The 18,015-nt window shown below is 43.2% G+C and overlaps 3 protein-coding genes across 3 annotated transcripts; 1 reads left to right on the top strand and 2 right to left on the bottom strand.

Moving 5' to 3' along the window:
- Nucleotides 1-2,756: 2,756 nt before the first annotated feature.
- Nucleotides 2,757-3,598, top strand: K441DRAFT_676656 (uncharacterized protein; the record flags this gene model as incomplete). The annotated part of the gene is made up of 3 exons (XM_067650982.1): nt 2,757-3,086; nt 3,142-3,326; nt 3,376-3,598. 3 exons carry the CDS (start codon nt 2,757-2,759, stop codon nt 3,596-3,598), a joined length of 738 nt encoding a protein of 245 aa, XP_067505273.1.
- A 599-nt stretch (nt 3,599-4,197) lies between these two features.
- K441DRAFT_658515 (uncharacterized protein) lies at nt 4,198-5,213 on the bottom strand. The gene has a single exon (XM_067648361.1). The coding sequence runs from the start codon at nt 4,757-4,759 to the stop codon at nt 4,430-4,432; it is 330 nt and encodes a 109-aa protein (XP_067505272.1). The 5' UTR covers nt 4,760-5,213; the 3' UTR covers nt 4,198-4,429.
- A 1,457-nt stretch (nt 5,214-6,670) lies between these two features.
- K441DRAFT_658514 (uncharacterized protein) lies at nt 6,671-6,889 on the bottom strand. The gene has a single exon (XM_067648360.1). It carries the CDS (start codon nt 6,881-6,883, stop codon nt 6,698-6,700), a length of 186 nt encoding a protein of 61 aa, XP_067505271.1. The 5' UTR covers nt 6,884-6,889; the 3' UTR covers nt 6,671-6,697.
- Nucleotides 6,890-18,015: the final 11,126 nt, after the last annotated feature.

Here is an 18,015-nt window from a genome sequence, read left to right as displayed (position 1 = left end):
TAAGGTTTAGGGCATTACTGCATATGAACTTTGGTATTTCTATATAATATCAAAAGCTTTAATATTTTCAATCAACTCAATTCAATCAGGACCTCCAGATTGAATGCATTACCAAGCCCGCGATTGGATTGATTGAGTCTTGGCATTCAATTCAATTCAATATTGAAGCCTCGTTGATTGATTGGCAAGCCTGCAGCAGCCTAATTAGATCCACATCGTCTTCCGAAAAAGCAGTATATCGGTATGATGTGTCCGCCATAGTTCTTCCAGTTCCATTCGCTCGAAGATATATCGAAGGGAATTACAAGTAGCTTGATGTCAAATAACGAAGGCGTGACGTGCATGTGGCATCAAGGCTTCCTAGAATCCAGGATGTTCGGCTACTTTTAATATCGCGCGTGAGAATTATTTCTAAGGCACAGGTTAATGCTCGCATTTTCCGCATCACCCAATTTCCATTTAGGGACTGAACTCTGCCCACTTGTTGTGGCCTTATATCGGGTAAAGGCATTTTGTCATGTGATTCGTCACGTGCCTAAGGAATTAAATGCATTAAAATCAATACTCGTAGAACCTCTACGTCTAGATGCGGTCCCACCCTATAGTATAACTAAGTATCAACTACTGTAAATTTTCAGGATGATTTTTGAATTTGCAACTTTCTCGAAGTCGCAATATTTTTCATTCTATCGCCAAGAAGCGGACCTTCGCTTAACATAGCCACAGCTATGGAGTGGAGTGGTTAGGGTCTAAAACCTCGAACCACCAACAAAAGAGTCGTCGAGACCAGGGATCTAGAAAAGGATCGAACGATAATCAACCCATAGACGAACGATTTTAACGCCTTAGAACTGTAATATACTTCCAAGTTTCCGTGCAGAGAAGGTAGACCCATGCCCAAGCCATAATGAGCCACTAAAAGTGAGCTGATCTCGAACAGGCACTCACCCCGTAGGTTTGGCGGGCGGCCCACTAAGCTACACAGTCACAGGTAGCCACAAAACGCCACGCACAAGCCTCCCGATATATTTTGGCTAAGACCTCCATACAGCTTATACGAGCTCCGGTCTCCCCCTCGTTGCGCAGCGCGGTACACACGCAACTTCGCTAATATTTAGTGAAGTGCACCATCCAGTGTAGGTACTGTGCACTTACGAAAAAGGCTGTGCACTCCTAAGCAAGGTACTACGGTATCAGGCATAATTTTCGTTAGCATGCGCAGAGCTTGGCAAAAAAAATCTTTTTTTTCTCATTGGTTGCTTTGGAAGATTATCGCACATTATTGGTCGAATGGCCTGTCTTATCCTTGTCAATAATCCATGTCAGATGGGACGTAGTAACGAAACTTATGCCCGATACCGTAGTATGTGCACTAACAAGAAAGCTAAAGTCTTTAATTTTAAGCTTAATTGAAAGAGTTAAACTTGAAGTTCGGCAGTGTGCAAGAAAGCGTTTTTGGGGGGAGACACCGGAGCTCGTGCAAGCTGTAAACCCACAGCACTCTGGAGAACAAAGAGCGTGGCCTGAGCGGGTCGGCGCCCTCCTTTGGAAATTCCCGTTATCGCCAGGCAGCAGCCTGCAACTTGTCAAACTGATCATTGGCTTGCAGCTAAGGCGGCTTCAATTAAGAAGGGTGGCTAGTGCGGCTCGGCAAGCCCCCTGCTGAGATCGATGCACTGCCATTTGTGACCCTCACCCAAAAAGGAAGAGGTTCGTGAGACAATGGCCGGATCAAGACAATCTCAATTTCAGTCATGAGTGCCAACGTTCGCACCTGCAACTTGGATCTAACGCGAAGCGCAATGCGCCGGTGAATTCATTCTCACTAAAGCACCGCTCGGAAAGTGTCGACCTGAATCAGGTTATCTTATCACCGACTCAGCACCTCTATCACTCAGTCATTGACTCAGTCATTGACTCGGTCACCTACCCCGTCTTGACTCGGTGACCTACTCCTTGTTTCCATTGCCNCCCCCCCCCCTTCTCGTTCTCATTTCCTACATCTTCCTCATGTATATATAGAGGCTCTTAGAGCCATATTCAATAGACAGAGTCATCATTCTTTTCTTACAATCGGTGCACGGACTACCGATCGACAGAAAGCTATCGTGGGAGATCGACAGCAGGGTCTTGATATATATACAAACTCTAAGGTTGACCTGGACAAGGTCGCGTCTCCTCTTTCCCGCGCAAGTACCAGCGCGTCTTTCACGCAATGTCCCTTAACGGAGCAGGGCTGTCGGAGTGCGGAGCCGCCAGAGCGCACATTCTTCGCCCAAAGGCTGAAGCAAACAGTTGACCGCCATGAGCGGCACACTTCATGAGAACAGGCCGATATCTTGTTGACCCTGCGTAGTGCAGATTCGTTCTTAGGAAGTAGTGCACCAAAGATGCGTGAAAAGATACAACAGAGTTTAGTACAGTAGAAACTGTAGTCATCTGTAACATGCTTTCTTATCTCTGTCATTGCATTTGCGACCGTCAAGCCTTCATCATGATGGCTTATCAAATCCGGAATCCCACATTTTGTGCTAATAGTCGCGTGCAGGTTATCATGTCTCCCTTGCGCATACTGGGCTGTCGTTTCCCTCGAAGGCTTCTGATGTGATTCAGCCTCAGCCTGATTGATGGCCGGACTCAGAAAAAGGTTAGTATTTAACAGTTAGCGGTACTCTCTCTTAGTTTCGAATCTTCAATCCCACTTCTCACTCTCTATTTTCTCTCCGGCAATCCAGATTTCAGCGGATCTCGAAACGATGGATAAAGAGCAGCTCCAGGTCAACGTCGGCGAAAGCAAACCAGAGCCCCCAAAATATGATCCTCAGCAGGCACCGCCTGACCCGCAGCCTCAAAAAACTGAAGAGACGACCGTCTACAGGGAAGAGCACCATACTTCCTCGAGCATTTTTGGGTGGTTTGTGAACGCTACAACAAAAGAACTCAAAGCACGCTTGAGTTCCATTTTTGTCATCGCCATCTTGTGCATCGTTTGCCTTGCAGTGGGTAGCTCTTTCATATTTGATGAATCCTTGAACGAGTCTGCCTATAATCTTGGGAAGGCCGCTTGGGTCTTAATGATAATCCATGTAAGCCTACGCCGATTGTGTGCTACACTAACAACGATATCTAATGATTTCGTAGAGCGTGGTTTCGTGGGTCTTCACCTACTTCTTTGCGTATCGATGGCGTCGCGTCGCTCTTGCCGTCGGCTTCATGTGGTATTTCCTAGCTTTCTTGCTGATCATTTCAATTGGAATTGCTGGAGTCGTGGGATTCTCGACGTTCATTTCTGTCATCATCATAATCGAAATAGTTATAGGCTGCGGGTAAGTTAGTGAATCTTTTCCCCCTGGCTCTTGACTGACTCTCGCTCAGCCTTGCATACGTGTTGGAGGGATTCGGCTATGCTGTGCTCCGTATCGGCGACTATGTCAACTTCCAGATTGGCCTTCGAGAGGTTGAGACTCGTACAACCGTTGTCACCGTAGCCACGTCGGCTCACGAGTCCACGAACAACCAGAGCGGTGGTGCTCAAAACCCAACTTCTGGGACTGCCGGACCTGCAAGGCCTGCGCAAAGTGGCGATAAGATGGTTTGAAGGCCTCTGCATAGTATTCAGAGTGACTTTCGGGGTTGTCGATAGAAGTCTGGGCCGACTCGTGCACGATTTCTTGGCTAAATGTATTACCGAACTTGAAGCTCTATAGATCGCTACACCATGTTAAATCGAACCAAAATTTTGGGTTAAATATAGCTTAATTAGGAGATTTAAATTAGCTACAAAATATAGTCTTATAAATAAGCAAGAGCTTAGCGTTAACGTTAAGGCCTTAGAGCTCTATGGGGAGTATCCTTTTTATCTACATTTAATCTCAATAAGTGTCTAATTAACCACCCCCTTTCTACGTTTAATTTAACTCTTCCGCGAACTTTAGTATTATTTTAAAGTTAATACTTAGCTTCGCGAGCCTCTTTTACCTCTTGCTTTTAGAGTCGTTAAGCCGCGACCTATGACGGCGCTAGGCCCGTCACCTGCCGTCACCTACCGTATTATGCCGTCACCTGCCGCATTCTACCGTCACCCGCCGAATTCTACCGCATTCTACCGCATTCTGCTATATTTCTACTATGAGGTCGCGTACTACTAGCGCCTTAGCGGCCCCCTTGAGATATTTATTCATACTATTTCTAATATTCCTCTTCTTCTTTTTCTCCTTAGCTTATTATAGTAATCTATAAGCTTTACCTTAGAAGTATTTATATAAGCTATTATATTATACTAAGCTTATCTACCTTATACTGCTTAGGAAGGTGTACGGGTATCCCTTCTAACGGTACAATTCAATTAGATATAACCAGCAGGCGGCGCCAACACCATCAGCCAAATATCCGGTCCTGGTGTCCACCGTGTTCAAGACGATTTGCAATATCAATTTCGCGGTCCCGTCTTTGGTAGCGTCTTCGCCGTCTCTCCTTCGGATTGTATGTGTTGCACATTTTCATGGTGATCAAGATTACCCTTCCGCTTAGATTGGTAAGGACAGAATCGGCAACGATACTGACGAGGATTATCCGAGTGCTTCTCCCTTTCGTGACGTCGAAGGGTATTGAGACTGTTCGGGCCATAGAATTTCTTAGGACAAGAGTCACAACTATTACACTCAACGGCAGGGGATGGAGTTTTCTTTTGACATGACGACTGTCTGACTGCACTCCTTTCGCTTTCTGAGGTGGACGCTTCGATGTGACCTTCATCCATACGGCGACTGAGGCTCCGGTTCAGCTAGCGTACATGAAGTGGAGAGATGGGCCAGTAAACTTACCGACGCTTACTCGACGGTTGAGCAGACATGCTTCTATATCGCTTCTTCGAGACCGGAGAATGAGAAAAGTGAGTTTGGATCTCCTAGAATGCGAGTTAGGTTCACATCCAAAAGTCATAAGAACAGGGTGATCTTTTACAGCGAACGGTTCCGGTAGTGTATCTAGAATGCACCAAATCAGGCCCAATTCATGAACCTGTTCTATAGCTGCAAAGAATGGCCGTATGCTTGAGAACCGCTCATCGTCGCACAGCGAATTAAAATTAGTGGATATCGTCTTCACCGCGGCTTCTATGATGTCTCGAACAGTAACGCTTCGGTCCTTTGCTGTTGGTAATCGGTAGCGCCGCTCCTCATCGCCGAAGTATATTAGAACGATCCCGTACCGTGAAATGACTGTTATAACCTGTCAGAATGAAGGGTGGTTAAATTGTGTACATTTCACCACTTACATATCATGAAGTAATAAATCCGTTGGAAAATAACTGTCCTTCGGGCGTCCGTCGAGCAAGTCGGTTTAGACGCATCCTTCTTTCTGTCGCCCTGGCCGCTTTTTTGAAGACGATTAGTCCCTACGTCGGTGTTGAGTGGAACTGGCGGCGTTTTGGAAACCGGATTGAGGTTGATGTCTAAGAACGCGGAGAAGTTGAACGCTTCATCAGCAGAGGCTGCCTTGAAAAGACGCATGACGATCCCTTTCAGTATATCCCCAACAAGCTGTCCAGGCGAAATGGGTTCCTCAAACGAGATATCCAAGATCGAGTCCATAGATACTATTTCGTTGGTAATACCAGAATGCTTAGCATCCTCTGGCCAGGTAAACATCAAAAGACGGTCAAAAATGTGTTGCTTGTGCTCATCTTCGATAGTTTGTCGCAAAGCCCAGAAGTCCTCCACTCCAGGGGAGAACGGAACCTCTATGTTGCAGTTCTTCATTACTGCCGTCATGGCATATGATAAGCTGATGAAGGAGAATACCTGTTTCAGTCTAGTTGGAGGGTGCCCTAACATGAGGTTTCTGAATGTAAGAATTCCCAATTGTAATAGGCCATCTGGGCGCCGCCAACGTTTCGCGCAAGAGCGAACGAGGGGTTCGCCGCTCTGAAACGCGAGTTTTCGAAACTTGCGATGCCGCTTAGAGAATGCTCTTCTCAATTTTTGCAGGACACTCCACTGGCGCATTCCGCGAATTCTTTGGTATATTAAGGTCCGCAAACTCCTTCGGTGCTCATCCAACTCTGCTGCTTTATTTTGGTCGTCCGCGTCCATGGAATCCCATTTCTTCTCCTGGCGTTTGGCTCGTCCAATCAGTTGTCTAGCTGAGTAGTTGGTTCCGGGGCGGGCCATAATATCTATGATGTCTTGCGAGATCTGACGTTCAAGCGAAGCAGAGCCCTTATGTAGATCCTGGCAGTGATGGGAAACGAAATGCTCCTTCAGTGCAGTTGGTGATGCCGGAAATTCTGCAGAAGTCGAACACTTCAGCCGACCGCAGAGTAGCTGACCGTCGCAGGTAACCTGCACTCGCAGCAAGAACACGTCGATGCCCGGCAGCTTCTCCTTAGAATACGAAGTCTCGCTGGTGAGCCGTTTCGTCGCTCTCTGTTCCTCCTCCCGTCGCCCTATCTGTTCATGACAGCGGGAGATCAGCTCGTGTACAAGAGCTAAGCAGTTGGGTCGCTTCATCAACGTGTCGATCCCGTAACAAATGCGTTTCTTGAAGTCGCTTTGGTCCACAATCGTAATACTCGGACTGAGATGATAGAATCGAAAGTGGTCTCTGATCGATGACCAGAACGGCGCGACTTCGCAGTGTTTATATTGACGGCAGGTAAGACACTCAATCCGACCATCGCTGTTAGGCCGCAGCTGTTTCAAGTAAGCCTCGAAATTTGGGGGCTCCGGAGCTGAGATGCCATGTGACGCAAGATACTCGTTGCGGAACTCATCCCAGACGTCGCAATCAGGAATATCAGGAGGGCTATTATGGTTCCTGCTATGTGAACTTGAAGGCTTGGGGTTCGGGCCTTGCAATTCGGTCTCCTCGTCGGAATCCTCATCTTATGGGAAGCAAATGGTCAGCTCTCCTGGTTTCATCAGTCTAAAAGATTATGTAGAACACTCATACCTTCTCCTTCCAGTTCTTCAAGAAGGCCGAACCCCGCAAGAAGACCCTGGACCTCATTGACCGCGTCCTGCTCGGTGCGTGTGAGTGTCTTGGGCCTGTCGTTGCTCTGTAGAGCTGCCGGATGTCTTTGCGCCATCAGTCGGTAAATTGTAAAGTAACCGGCGATTATACCCAGTGGATCGTGCCTCCTCCACTGCCTTGTCGCCATCAGGTTCTTGCCCCGGCGTAGTCACCAGTATATTAGGAACCATATCCATTCTCGACTTTAGGCTTGCGTAGGCGTGGCAAGGAATCGCGACCAGCTATGGCTCCAAGAAAAACTAGTTTCAGGAACCCACCTGACTACCGTCCGGGCAGAAATAAGTCTGGTGTGGCTTGGTGGAACTGGAGAGAGAGAATTGGATCTTGAAGCAAAGGATGCACGATTCTCGGAGGGACAATCTTAACGTAAATAGAGGAGTAAGGAATACTTAAGAGAATAGAGTGCGGAAAGAGAAGAACCGGGCCGCAACATGCCTCTTATACATAATGTCTTTAGTAGGCGGGAAAATATTTGCATAGAGCAAGGCTGTAAGGACTCAGTGGCAAAGTCCTAATTTTCTTAGCTTTGCTCACCCGTAGCTCGCACTGGCCCATGCACAGAGAGGGCTGTGTAAGCTGGCAGGCTGAAGATTTCAATGAAGGGTGGAGGGCCAAACTCACTAGCAGAGTCCTAATTTCTTGGCTGGCTCTGAAGCAGTGGGATGAGACATGTGCACCACCCGGGGCTGGGGGGTTGTTGCGAAAGACTATTGGACTAGCGCGCTCAAAAGCCACATGAATCCATCAGGACTTCACCTCTAGCATGGCTATAGTACTCTGCTATGAGAATACGCTTACAGAGTCTAAAGTTCTGCGGACTTTGGGAGAATCCTGATTTACTTGCTCCATGAAGATAAATACAGGCCCGGATGGAAGACTTTCTAATTCAACCCTTTCAGCCTTCGCACGCTGAGCTCTATTGAATCAACGGCTACACGCCCTACTTCCTCTCCATTATTATCTAGCTTTCCCTAAGGGAATCATACTCTCGTCCTAAGGTCCGAGCTCTTAGGGAAAGCTTTTTGGGTGGCTGGGTCTCGATGCTCTAGCCACCATTTCTTCATCTCGTTTCTTCTTTTCCTTTCACCCACTGCGCTCCGCACAAGAACCTACGGTTATCGTACACTCCTCTAACTGACCTAAAGTAGATCCATGGAACATTACCATGAGGTCTGTACACTTCTTTCTTTACATAAATATCTCTATATCCGTACACTGTTCAGACTGAAGAGCAGCTTTTTAACGGAGGTTAGTAACCTTCTCTTGCTCCTTCTTAGCTTTTCCATGGGAACTTACGATCGTATGACCTCGTAATCTCACGCATCCACTGTCCAGATGCAACAAATGCACACTTCCAAAACACCTCACTCCATTCAAACGCAGGTGACCCTCGCCCATACCTGGCCTCTTCATCCAAATCTTTCGAGTTCTGACTCACATCACACTTCGCGAGAAGACCTTCACGACGTCTTCTTTTCAACATATCCGCCAACAATCGACAACGACGATAACCATCAGCTAACAATTCAAGCTGACGTTTGCCATCTTCAGACATCAGTTTACCATAACACCTCAAGTGATCGTTTAAACATCTAGCAAATTCACTAGACTCCATAAGTACTTCATTTACAGGAGTGGAGAATTTCCCGAGGGAACTCACCTGAAGGTAGAGATATCATTCACTGCCGGATCTTTCCGTCCATCGTGTGTCTCTGACTCGTAATCGCCGAAAAGTGTCTTCACAAAAACAACTAAACGACAAGTCTTTGAAATCAGTCCAGCCCGTTTTGCGACACGATGCTCATCAACAAAACGTTTCCAAGGTATTGTTAAAAGCTGTAGGCGATGAACCGGGCAACGCCGGATTCAACTCTGTCATCCCAAGAGGTGAAGTCGCACTGCTTGAAACCGTCCTCCTCTTTCCATTTTTTGGAGAAAAAACTCGGGCTCTAGGAATGGTCTGCGACAACTTCCTTCTCGATCTCGGCGTCATTTTGGAAGGCGTTACCTTCAAATTTCGGGTCACACTTCACGACCAAAAACGCGTTTTGTCCAAACTAAAAGTAGAAATGTTCACAGAAAGGCCAAGTTTGATTTTCTAAGCGCGTCTGCGACGGCAGCACCCTTAGGGAAAACTGGGTCGCGGGTCTAATTCCAGCTCCATATAATATCTGGTGACAGATACTTACATTTCCTGAGTCTCGACGGGAAAGGAAATTTAGACGAGAGACCTGTGGGTCTGACGGGGATTGACTTGGGTCGAAGCTTGGCGACAATTCAAAATAATTTAGAATAATTTAAATTAAACCTTGGCACGTGTGACTCGGGTCTATATATTGTGTTGTAACTATTCTGGTCCTTATCATTATCCTCATCATCGCTCCTTATCGTTACCTAAGTTGTCGCTATTATAACATGAGCGTCTCAGGAACGCCGTCGACGCCTCTTGTGCTCCAAAAGGAAGACCGCTGGTCTCCGGCCGCAATCAGCAGTGTGACATTCGGTGTCCTTATGGCCATTCTGACTGGGATTAGTCTGTGGCAAGTATATCACTACCACCGGCAACGGCAACGGCAACGGCAACGTTGTAAGCAATTTCTGCATCTACAGACAATCAACTTGCTGGACAAATTTGAAGCTAATGAATGAGTTTAGGTCTAGCTTCTAGGCAAAATGCAGAGCAAGGTCAGATGCAGGCTGAAGAACAATGCGTCTAACGCCTTGTTATTCTTTCTTGACTCAAGGGTATAGTTGGATTGAGGGGGTTGAAGACGGCTACGAAACGGAGTAGGCTACGATTGAAGTGTCTTAATTTACAATATACCTTGACCATTAAATGGTCCGTGCACGAACACGCTTGCACCTGTATAGACTTCCATCAATTAATTACCTACTACAATGCAAAATGAGGTTCTGCAGGAAGGATAAGTGCTAATAACCTCATATCGAGCAACTTAACTCCCAAATTAGGCGTGTATATCAAATTACTATAAAATCAAAAGCTTTATATTCCTCAGCACGAGCGTTAAATTCAGCTCGATTGATTGGCTAGTTCTTATCGATAATCGTTGGACGTAAATTAACGGGTCAAGGGATAATTATTCTTGAGAAGCTTCCCATACTGGCCCTTAAACAATGTGTGATGCTCACGGCAGCGCAGTTCCCCCACACAGAGTATATTGCAGCGTTGTTGGTCATGTCTATCCTCATGTCAGCGTAGCATCGGGCTGGAATGACTTTAATCATTCACAGCCTGGGAAGGCAAGCTTACTCTGTGCTCAGTATAACCTGTTTTGCACGTAGCCTGAGCAAAGGGCGAGTATGCTGAGCCATGAGCGAGCCCTGGAAGAACCAGGAGTGAGCAGCGTCTGAAGAGAGTGACGATGTTAACTATATGTTCACTTCTGCGCACGTTTTGCATCGCTTGATGCTTCAGATTCTTCCCGCAAACTTTTCAGAGCAAGTCTTACGGACTTAGGAGTTGTCTTATCAGCTGGGGAATCAAACATAGAGTTGACCAGGGGGAAACCTATGGGAAGGTTAACTGACGTGCACATCCCTAAAACATTTAGTACATGCATTCTGTCGACTGCCTTGATAATCCCGGTTTTAATCTCCCGCTGTGGGTCGGGTTTGCTTAAAATAAAAGGTCGAAGTCGTGACGCCTTTCCATTGAGAGGGCCTGCTGGAGGCTTGGGTTGTCCCTGCTGTTGCTGTTTGCCTCTCCGTCTTCTCCGCGTTGCTGTCACCTCGTTCACTGTCGCTCTCTCCCTCCATCTCCTCCCTATCCTCTTGATTCCCATTTTCATCTCCCTCCTGCATGATACCGTTCTCTCCAGCGCTGTGTGCCTGGGCCGCCTGGGCCTTGTATGATAACGTTCGCTGACGTTGCGATGCCCTGATGTTGTTAGTGTCCTGGCTTGCGGGTGCCGGTGCGGTCGCTCGCGCTTTTGGGTTTTGAGGTGAGCTGCGATCTATTTTAACGCCTGCTACTGCTGTAGCAGCGTGTATGATACGGGTGCCTCCGCCTTCGTTTCGTTTTGCGATTGAGGTGACGAATGCGACGCACGGTGTGCTAGAGCGATGCTGAAGACCGCCACGGAGATACAGCACGACAGTCGCTCCCAATCAACTAGCCTGCCGCAACGACCTAGTGCTGCGATTTGCAGGCGGGGAACTGCACTGAGGTTGTCAATCATATCAACATTTGCTGGGCGAAAGGCGTAGTAAATCCGAACGCGGGCGTCCCCGCGGCTGCTGCGTCGTCTCTGGCGGTAAACAGTCCTGCAATCGGGGCTTACAGCTCGGGGGGGTCACGGAAAAACTCGGCGGGGTCACAAAGTTCAACGGGGTCACAACCTTTCTGACCCCGCTCAACTTCTGACCCCGCTGAGCTTTATGCATATGCAGTGCATATACAGACCAAATTTTTTTTAATTTTATAGAATTTAAAGTATTTTATATAAGGTAGGCTATACTATAGAAGTCGAGGCCGGCTCGTGCACGGTACCAGCTCGTGCACGGTTTTCCTCACCAAAATCTACCTAAATACACCTTTTTCTACTACCTATAACTTAATGACCTTTTAATATAACTTTATAAAAATTTTAATATAGCTTATTAAATACTATGACTATAGTTTTATCTAATAAAAATATATAATATTAAAAAATATTTATATTAAAAATAAGGTTAAAAAAGTGCGTTTTTAATAGAAACTTAAATTGTTAATAATAAAATTAATAGACGTATTATATAGCTATAAAATATTTTTTATATATAATTATTACATAGGTAAGTTTTTTAAAATATTTATTGACTTTATTAACTATATATTTAATAAAGTATCTATTTAAATATTTAAGTAAAAACCAAAGCCATAATATCACAATATTACATTTTAATATGCTTTACTATAGCTATAATAAGTTATAAAAAATATAATTTAGTTTATAATTATATTAGATATTACGTTTTTATATTTTTATCTAATTTTTAACCTTTTATTTTTAACTTTTCTTATATATTATATAATTATAGAGTTTTTTATATTATAAATGGTTTAATTTATTATATAATAGTTATATAAATTAAAAAAACTTAAGTTTTTAATTTTTTATTATTAAATTTTATATAAAATTAAAAGATCTTAAAAAAATTTAAAAAATTTAATATATATGTATAAAATAAAAGTATTTATATTTATATTATTAGCTATTTTTAATATTTTTAATATATAATAGTATATGTTAGAAATAGGGTAAATTGCCGCCATATGCGGCAAATTGCCGTCACGTGAGGCAAGTTGCCGTCACGTGTTGCCGCGGCACTAGCGTAGTAAGGAACCTTAAGTTCCTTACCCTTCCCCTTTCTTAGAAGAATATACAAAAAGAACAATTATTATACTATCTACGAACCGTAGCTACGTAATATCCCCTTATGAGTCCAATACTAATCAGTGGTTAACTTTACAGTTATACTATAGAATAGCTAGGTTTTTACCAAGAAGAGACAAGCCACTATACTAGTGCTACTTGTGCTAAAGGAAGCTGTCTTTTAAGGTTAGAACTAGTCCTAAACCTTAAATAGAACTCTTCTATAAATCTAAGGATCTAAAGGCCAGAACTGGTTCTAAGCCTTCCCTAGATTATAGATTCTTACGTCTATTACGCAGAATAACACGCTTTATAAGTCTTTGCGATTTAAGGCCAGAACTAGTCCTAAGCCCTATAATCGCAAATATATATCACGAACGCGTACCAAACAACAATCCCTATACCACCAATATTCTATTCCTCTAAAGATATAACTATAGCCACTCTAAACAACTAGAGAGACTCCTTACCACTAGGGGTAGCTATATACGCAAAACTCATTAATAAAGATTAGGACGTATTTACCTTTAATATAATAACCTATACCACAAAATAAGTTAACAGCTTTCTCCTACACTATATTCTATTTTACTAAGATAGCTATTACGCCAATTTACAGTTATAGGAATACTTTAGGGAGGATTTTATAGGATAAACCGCCGACACCTAGGCACTTAGCAATGTTAATATTATTTAGGATTTTTAAGACTCCCTTTAAAGAAATAGGGTATACGTTACTAAGAACGGTAACCCAATTACTAGTAATATTTACGCCATTCTTACTAGTATAGAAGAACTAGTATAGACAAAAGCTAAGATTATACGTTAACTACGGAAACCTAAAACCAACCTATATTCTTTAAAAGGCAACTTTAATTTAGAACGAAACCCCTAGAACGCTACTCTCCCACCTAAAGGTACTCTCCCACCTAGAGGTGCTTTTCCTCTACCTCTACTACCTCTAACTCCTCTATCCCAGCCAACCAATAAGCCTCTATCTTAAGAAGTCATAAATCTAATAAAGGTATATTTAGACAAAGAGAAGAAGTTTAGAGGAGAATTGTATAATATACTCAGAGTAAAACTATAGGTCTTTTATAACTGCTGCAATAAGGTTAGAATTTAACGCCACCAGTTCTATCATACTTTCTCTATTATATTAAAGGGACGGGCGGCAATATTCTATTACAACCATATTATAAGTAAAAACTATAGCTTTAATATAATGCTTTAGCTTACTAGAGCCTACTTTAAAACCAATAAAAACCGCTAACTCTATATATCCAAATAGCAGGAGACTATATTTTAGAGAGTTATCGCTTCTAACCTAATAACAACTTACCTAGAGTGTCTTTAACTACTCTTTAATAAACTCTAGAAAATTTAATATGGCCTTACCGAAACCTACTAAAATAAGAACAGTTTAAGGGACTAGGTTATCTTAGCATGCTATAGCGTTCCTAAGTATAACTTAGCGCTATATAAACCTATAGATACGTTTAAAGGAGTATATACTAAGCTACGCTTTACTATAGGTACTATAATGCGAACATAAGAATCTTAATAGCTCTATACTAAAAGCCCTACCTAAATAAGTGTTCCTAACTAATATAATTATAACTGGACTAATTAAATATATAGCGGCCGTAGTAGGGAATATAGTAAAGGGTATAATTAACGTTAACTATAAGGTAATTATGGAGGTCCTCATAGAGGTTCATTTCAAAGTAATTGTTAGAAGAAGTGCTACGTTTATAAAAAGCCAAATTGCTAGTTAACTAGACACTCCCTTAATAAGCGAAAAGAGGCATATAATAAGTTCCGTCAGAGTATAAAAAACGTTGAAAATTATAAGGTTATTATAGCCTACTTCTAAAGCTTCCTAGTTTAATATAAAGGCGTAAAAGACCTTAAGGGTAAGGTTAATAAGACCGAATAGCTCCTTATGGATATAGACATTAAGGACTACTCTCCCGACTAATACTTTACTAAGTATAATAAGGTAAATGGCACATAAACCGTCGCTATCCTTAATGACCAATCTACGTTCCATTCTGTTATAAAGTTAGATATCTTTAATAAGCTAAAGGAAAGTTCCGCGTTCTCCTTTAATAACAGATACTTGGCGAACGTCTTCCATAGTATTATACCAGATACTAGAGCCGCAGAAATATCTATAGCAGGAGAACCTTAAGTTTGAGCTCTTTAGCAGCTTAATAGCTCTATTTAAATCGACTAATTAATAGCAGGCTAATATACAATTCGCTTTAGTAAGGGTACTATAATCTCTCTTAGCATAATTAAGGTCCAAACCCTATTAGGATATATTACCTTCCACATTATTCCCACAAATACCCCGTTCCTATTCTATATCCAAAATATAGATAAATTAGGCGTTTATCACGGCTAGCTTCCCGTAGAAGCGATCTGATAGATCAAGCAACAATAAGGGGCTATATTATAAATAGACTAAGGTAAGGGCTTAAAGAAAGGGGCGCGGTAGACGACTATGTACGTGTTCGGTCGTCGGGGCAACGCTAGAGTAACATTAATCCGTGACCGACGACGCCTTGATGGTAGCTATGTAGACGAACCGTCACATTACCCCCCTTTAAGCCAGGAGGATCGCCCTTAATCCTTGTAGTTAGGCTCTCCTTATCCGTCTTACCCTTCCGTCCTTCTCTACTTTATTGTCTTCCTCTAAGGGCTCTAGATCTACGTCCTTGTGATACGCCTCTAGCCATTATAATAGCCGTACGGGTGGTCTAGCGTTATAAGGTCTTTCGTTGTGGAACGCCTTAATCTTATAGGGGGCGCCGATAAAGCCGTCTGCGTTATACTAGGTGTCGTCCAGGTCATGGCCTACCTAGTTAACCTTATACTATAGCCTTCCGTAGTAGGTTCTACTAGCAAGGATCTTATTAATCTTGTACTCCGGCTTGCTGTTGATTAGAATTGGCTCCTCTAGCTCCCTGTTCTGGCCCGGCAGGGGGTTATCTAGGTCCTTTTGTAGTCGATTGGCATGGAAGACGTTTAACATCTTTATGTTTAGGGGTAGGTTAATAATATATAAGTGTCCTTTTATGCCTAGAATCTTATAGGGCCCTACGAGCTGTCTGTCTAGCTTAATACTTGGTCGGTTAGTAGCCCAGCCCTTCCTAGTAACGTATACTCAATTACCTACTCCGAAGTCTAGTTCGCAACGGTGCCTATTAGCTTACCTTGTCTGCCGCTCTTAGGCTTTCACTAGGTTATCTCTTGCCTATTTAACTGCGTCCCAGGTCCTATATGCGAAAGCCTAAGCTTCTTATTATGTTAGCTTTTTATAAGGTGTTAAGGTTACTTATATACGTTCCTCCCAGTTAAAGTAAAGCCTTGGCTTAAATCCTAGCTCTAGCTCGTATAGTACAAAGCTAGTAAATTCGTGCGGTAGGATTGCCTATGCGAAGTCTATATAGGGGAGGAGCTCTAACTAATTATCCTGGTAGTAGTTAATAAAGGGTTTTAAGTGTTAGTTAATGTACTGGTTTAGTACCTCTATATTACTATTAGTTTACGGGTAACCGGATATAGAGAGCTTTTACTTAACGCCGGTTAGCCTATATAGCTTATCTATAAAGGCTAAGATAAATTAAGGTCCTTAATCTAATATAACCATCTCTAGGAGGCCGTACACGCGCCAGACGTGCTAGTAGTATAGGTTTGCTGCGTCAGCCGCGGTAGTAGTTTTATAGCAGGGTAGTAAGAAGGCTCTTTTACCTAGTTAATTAACGACTACAAAGATGCTGTTAAAGCCCTTTTTGTCCGTTAGAAAGGACTTAAAATTAAAAGAGATGTGCTGCTAGTAGTGTTTACCAATTAGTAGAGGGTGCAGCAGGCCTAGGGTTTTGTTGTAGGGTATATGGGTCCTCCTATAGGTCCTGCAGTTTCTTATATAGGTATTATAGTCTGAGGGTAGTCCTAGCCAATAGTATTAGTCCGCTACGAGTTTTTTAGTCTTTGTCTTGCCTAGGTAAGCGGTTACCTAGCGGGAGTATACCTCTATAATAAGGTAGGTATAGAGGTAGTCAGTATTAGGGACCATTAGCTTACTAAAGCGGGTCAATAGTCCTCCTTGGAGCTTCCAGCCCTTCCTGTCTTACTTAGCTAGCTAGCATAGCCCTACTAGCGATTAACTAGTTCGGTTAGCCTAAAAGATCTAATTAACCAGCTTGTACAGTTCCTATTCGCGATTTGCTATAACTAGGAGGGGGTCCTTAGAGGTTGCCTCTAGTATAGCGATCGTAAGGGCGGGGTTAATTAAGTACGTGGTGCGTGCGGCTACGTCCTTCTCCTTTTATATCTTTAGGTCCTCCTGCTTTCGTAATAGGGTATTAGCCACTATATTTGCTATACCTGGCCTATATATAATCCGCATATGGAAATTAGCTAGTAGGTCTACCTAGCGGGCTTACCGTAGACTTAGGAGTCTCTTAGTTGTAAAGTACTTAAGGGCTTAATAGTCTGTGACCGCTATAAAGGGAGTACACTAAAGGCCAATGAGGTGGCCTCGCCATTCCTATAGGCCTCTTATTACTGCTAGCATCTCTTTATTATAGACCTTGTACCGCATCTCTATAGGGGACATTATCTTTAAGAAGAAGGCTACTGGCTTCTAGGTCCCGTCGTCTTGCAGCTAGTTTAGCACCCTAGCTACTACTCCGTCGCTTACGTCCGTCTCTATATAAGTGTCTTAGAACGGTAAGTAGTGCTTAATTACGCTACTAGATAGCATAAGGGCCTTAACCCGTTTAAAGGCTTTAAGCTCTTCCTCCCCTAGCGGGTGCTATGCTTTCTTCTTTATAAGCTTACTAAGCGGTTATACAACTTGGCCGTAGTCCTTTAAGAAGGCCTAGTAGAAGTTATAAAACCCTAAAAAGAATTATACCCCTTTTATAGAGGTAGGGGGTTCCTAATCCTTAATTATAGACAGCTTGTCGGTGTTTATAGCAATCCCGTTAGTACCAATAATGAAACCTAAGAACTTTGTCTCCGTAACGTTAAACTCGCTCTTTTTAATATCCGCTTATAAGCCTGCCTCCTAAAGCCTTTATAGGACCTTTTTAATATAGACTTTATGCTCTAGTGGGTCGTCTAAGTAGATTAGGATGTTGTCTATATAGGCTATATAGAAATCGTCTAGGTAGTTAAAAAGGACGTTATTAATAAATCTCTAAAAGGACGTAGGGCCGTTGTATAGTCTAAAGGGTATAACGCGGTACTTATATAATCCGTACCTTGTATAGAAGGTAGTTAACTTCTTTACCTCTTCCTTTAGCCGTATATAGTAGAAGGCCTACTAAACGTCTAGCTTAGTGAAGATCTTAGCCCTTGATAGCCTAGTTAACGTCTCCTTAATTAATAGCAGCGGGTAGCGGTCCTTTTTAGTAATTGTATTAAGCTTTTAAAAGTCAATGCAGAATCGCTACCCCCCTCTTAGTTTTTTGGTAAATAGGACCGGAGCTATAAAGAGTACATTGCTTAGTACAATAAACCCCTTCTATAGGTGCTCCTATAGGTAGGCCTTAACTAGCTCTAGCTATTTTAACGATATATTATATAGCGGGCT

This window comes from Cenococcum geophilum, assembly GCF_001692895.1.
Source record: "Cenococcum geophilum 1.58 unplaced genomic scaffold K441scaffold_16, whole genome shotgun sequence".
Classification (NCBI taxonomy): Eukaryota; Fungi; Ascomycota; class Dothideomycetes; order Gloniales; family Gloniaceae; genus Cenococcum; species Cenococcum geophilum.
Note: the sequence above shows the minus strand (reverse complement) of the source record. Positions and strands in the feature narration are given on the sequence as shown.

What these genes read in the sequence shown, in the direction of transcription:
- K441DRAFT_658515 (XM_067648361.1), bottom strand. Translation starts at nt 4,759, where the DNA reads ATGGATGAAGGTCACATCGAAGCGTCCACCTCAGAAAGCGAAAGGAGT.
- K441DRAFT_658514 (XM_067648360.1), bottom strand. Translation starts at nt 6,883, where the DNA reads ATGAGGATTCCGACGAGGAGACCGAATTGCAAGGCCCGAACCCCAAGC.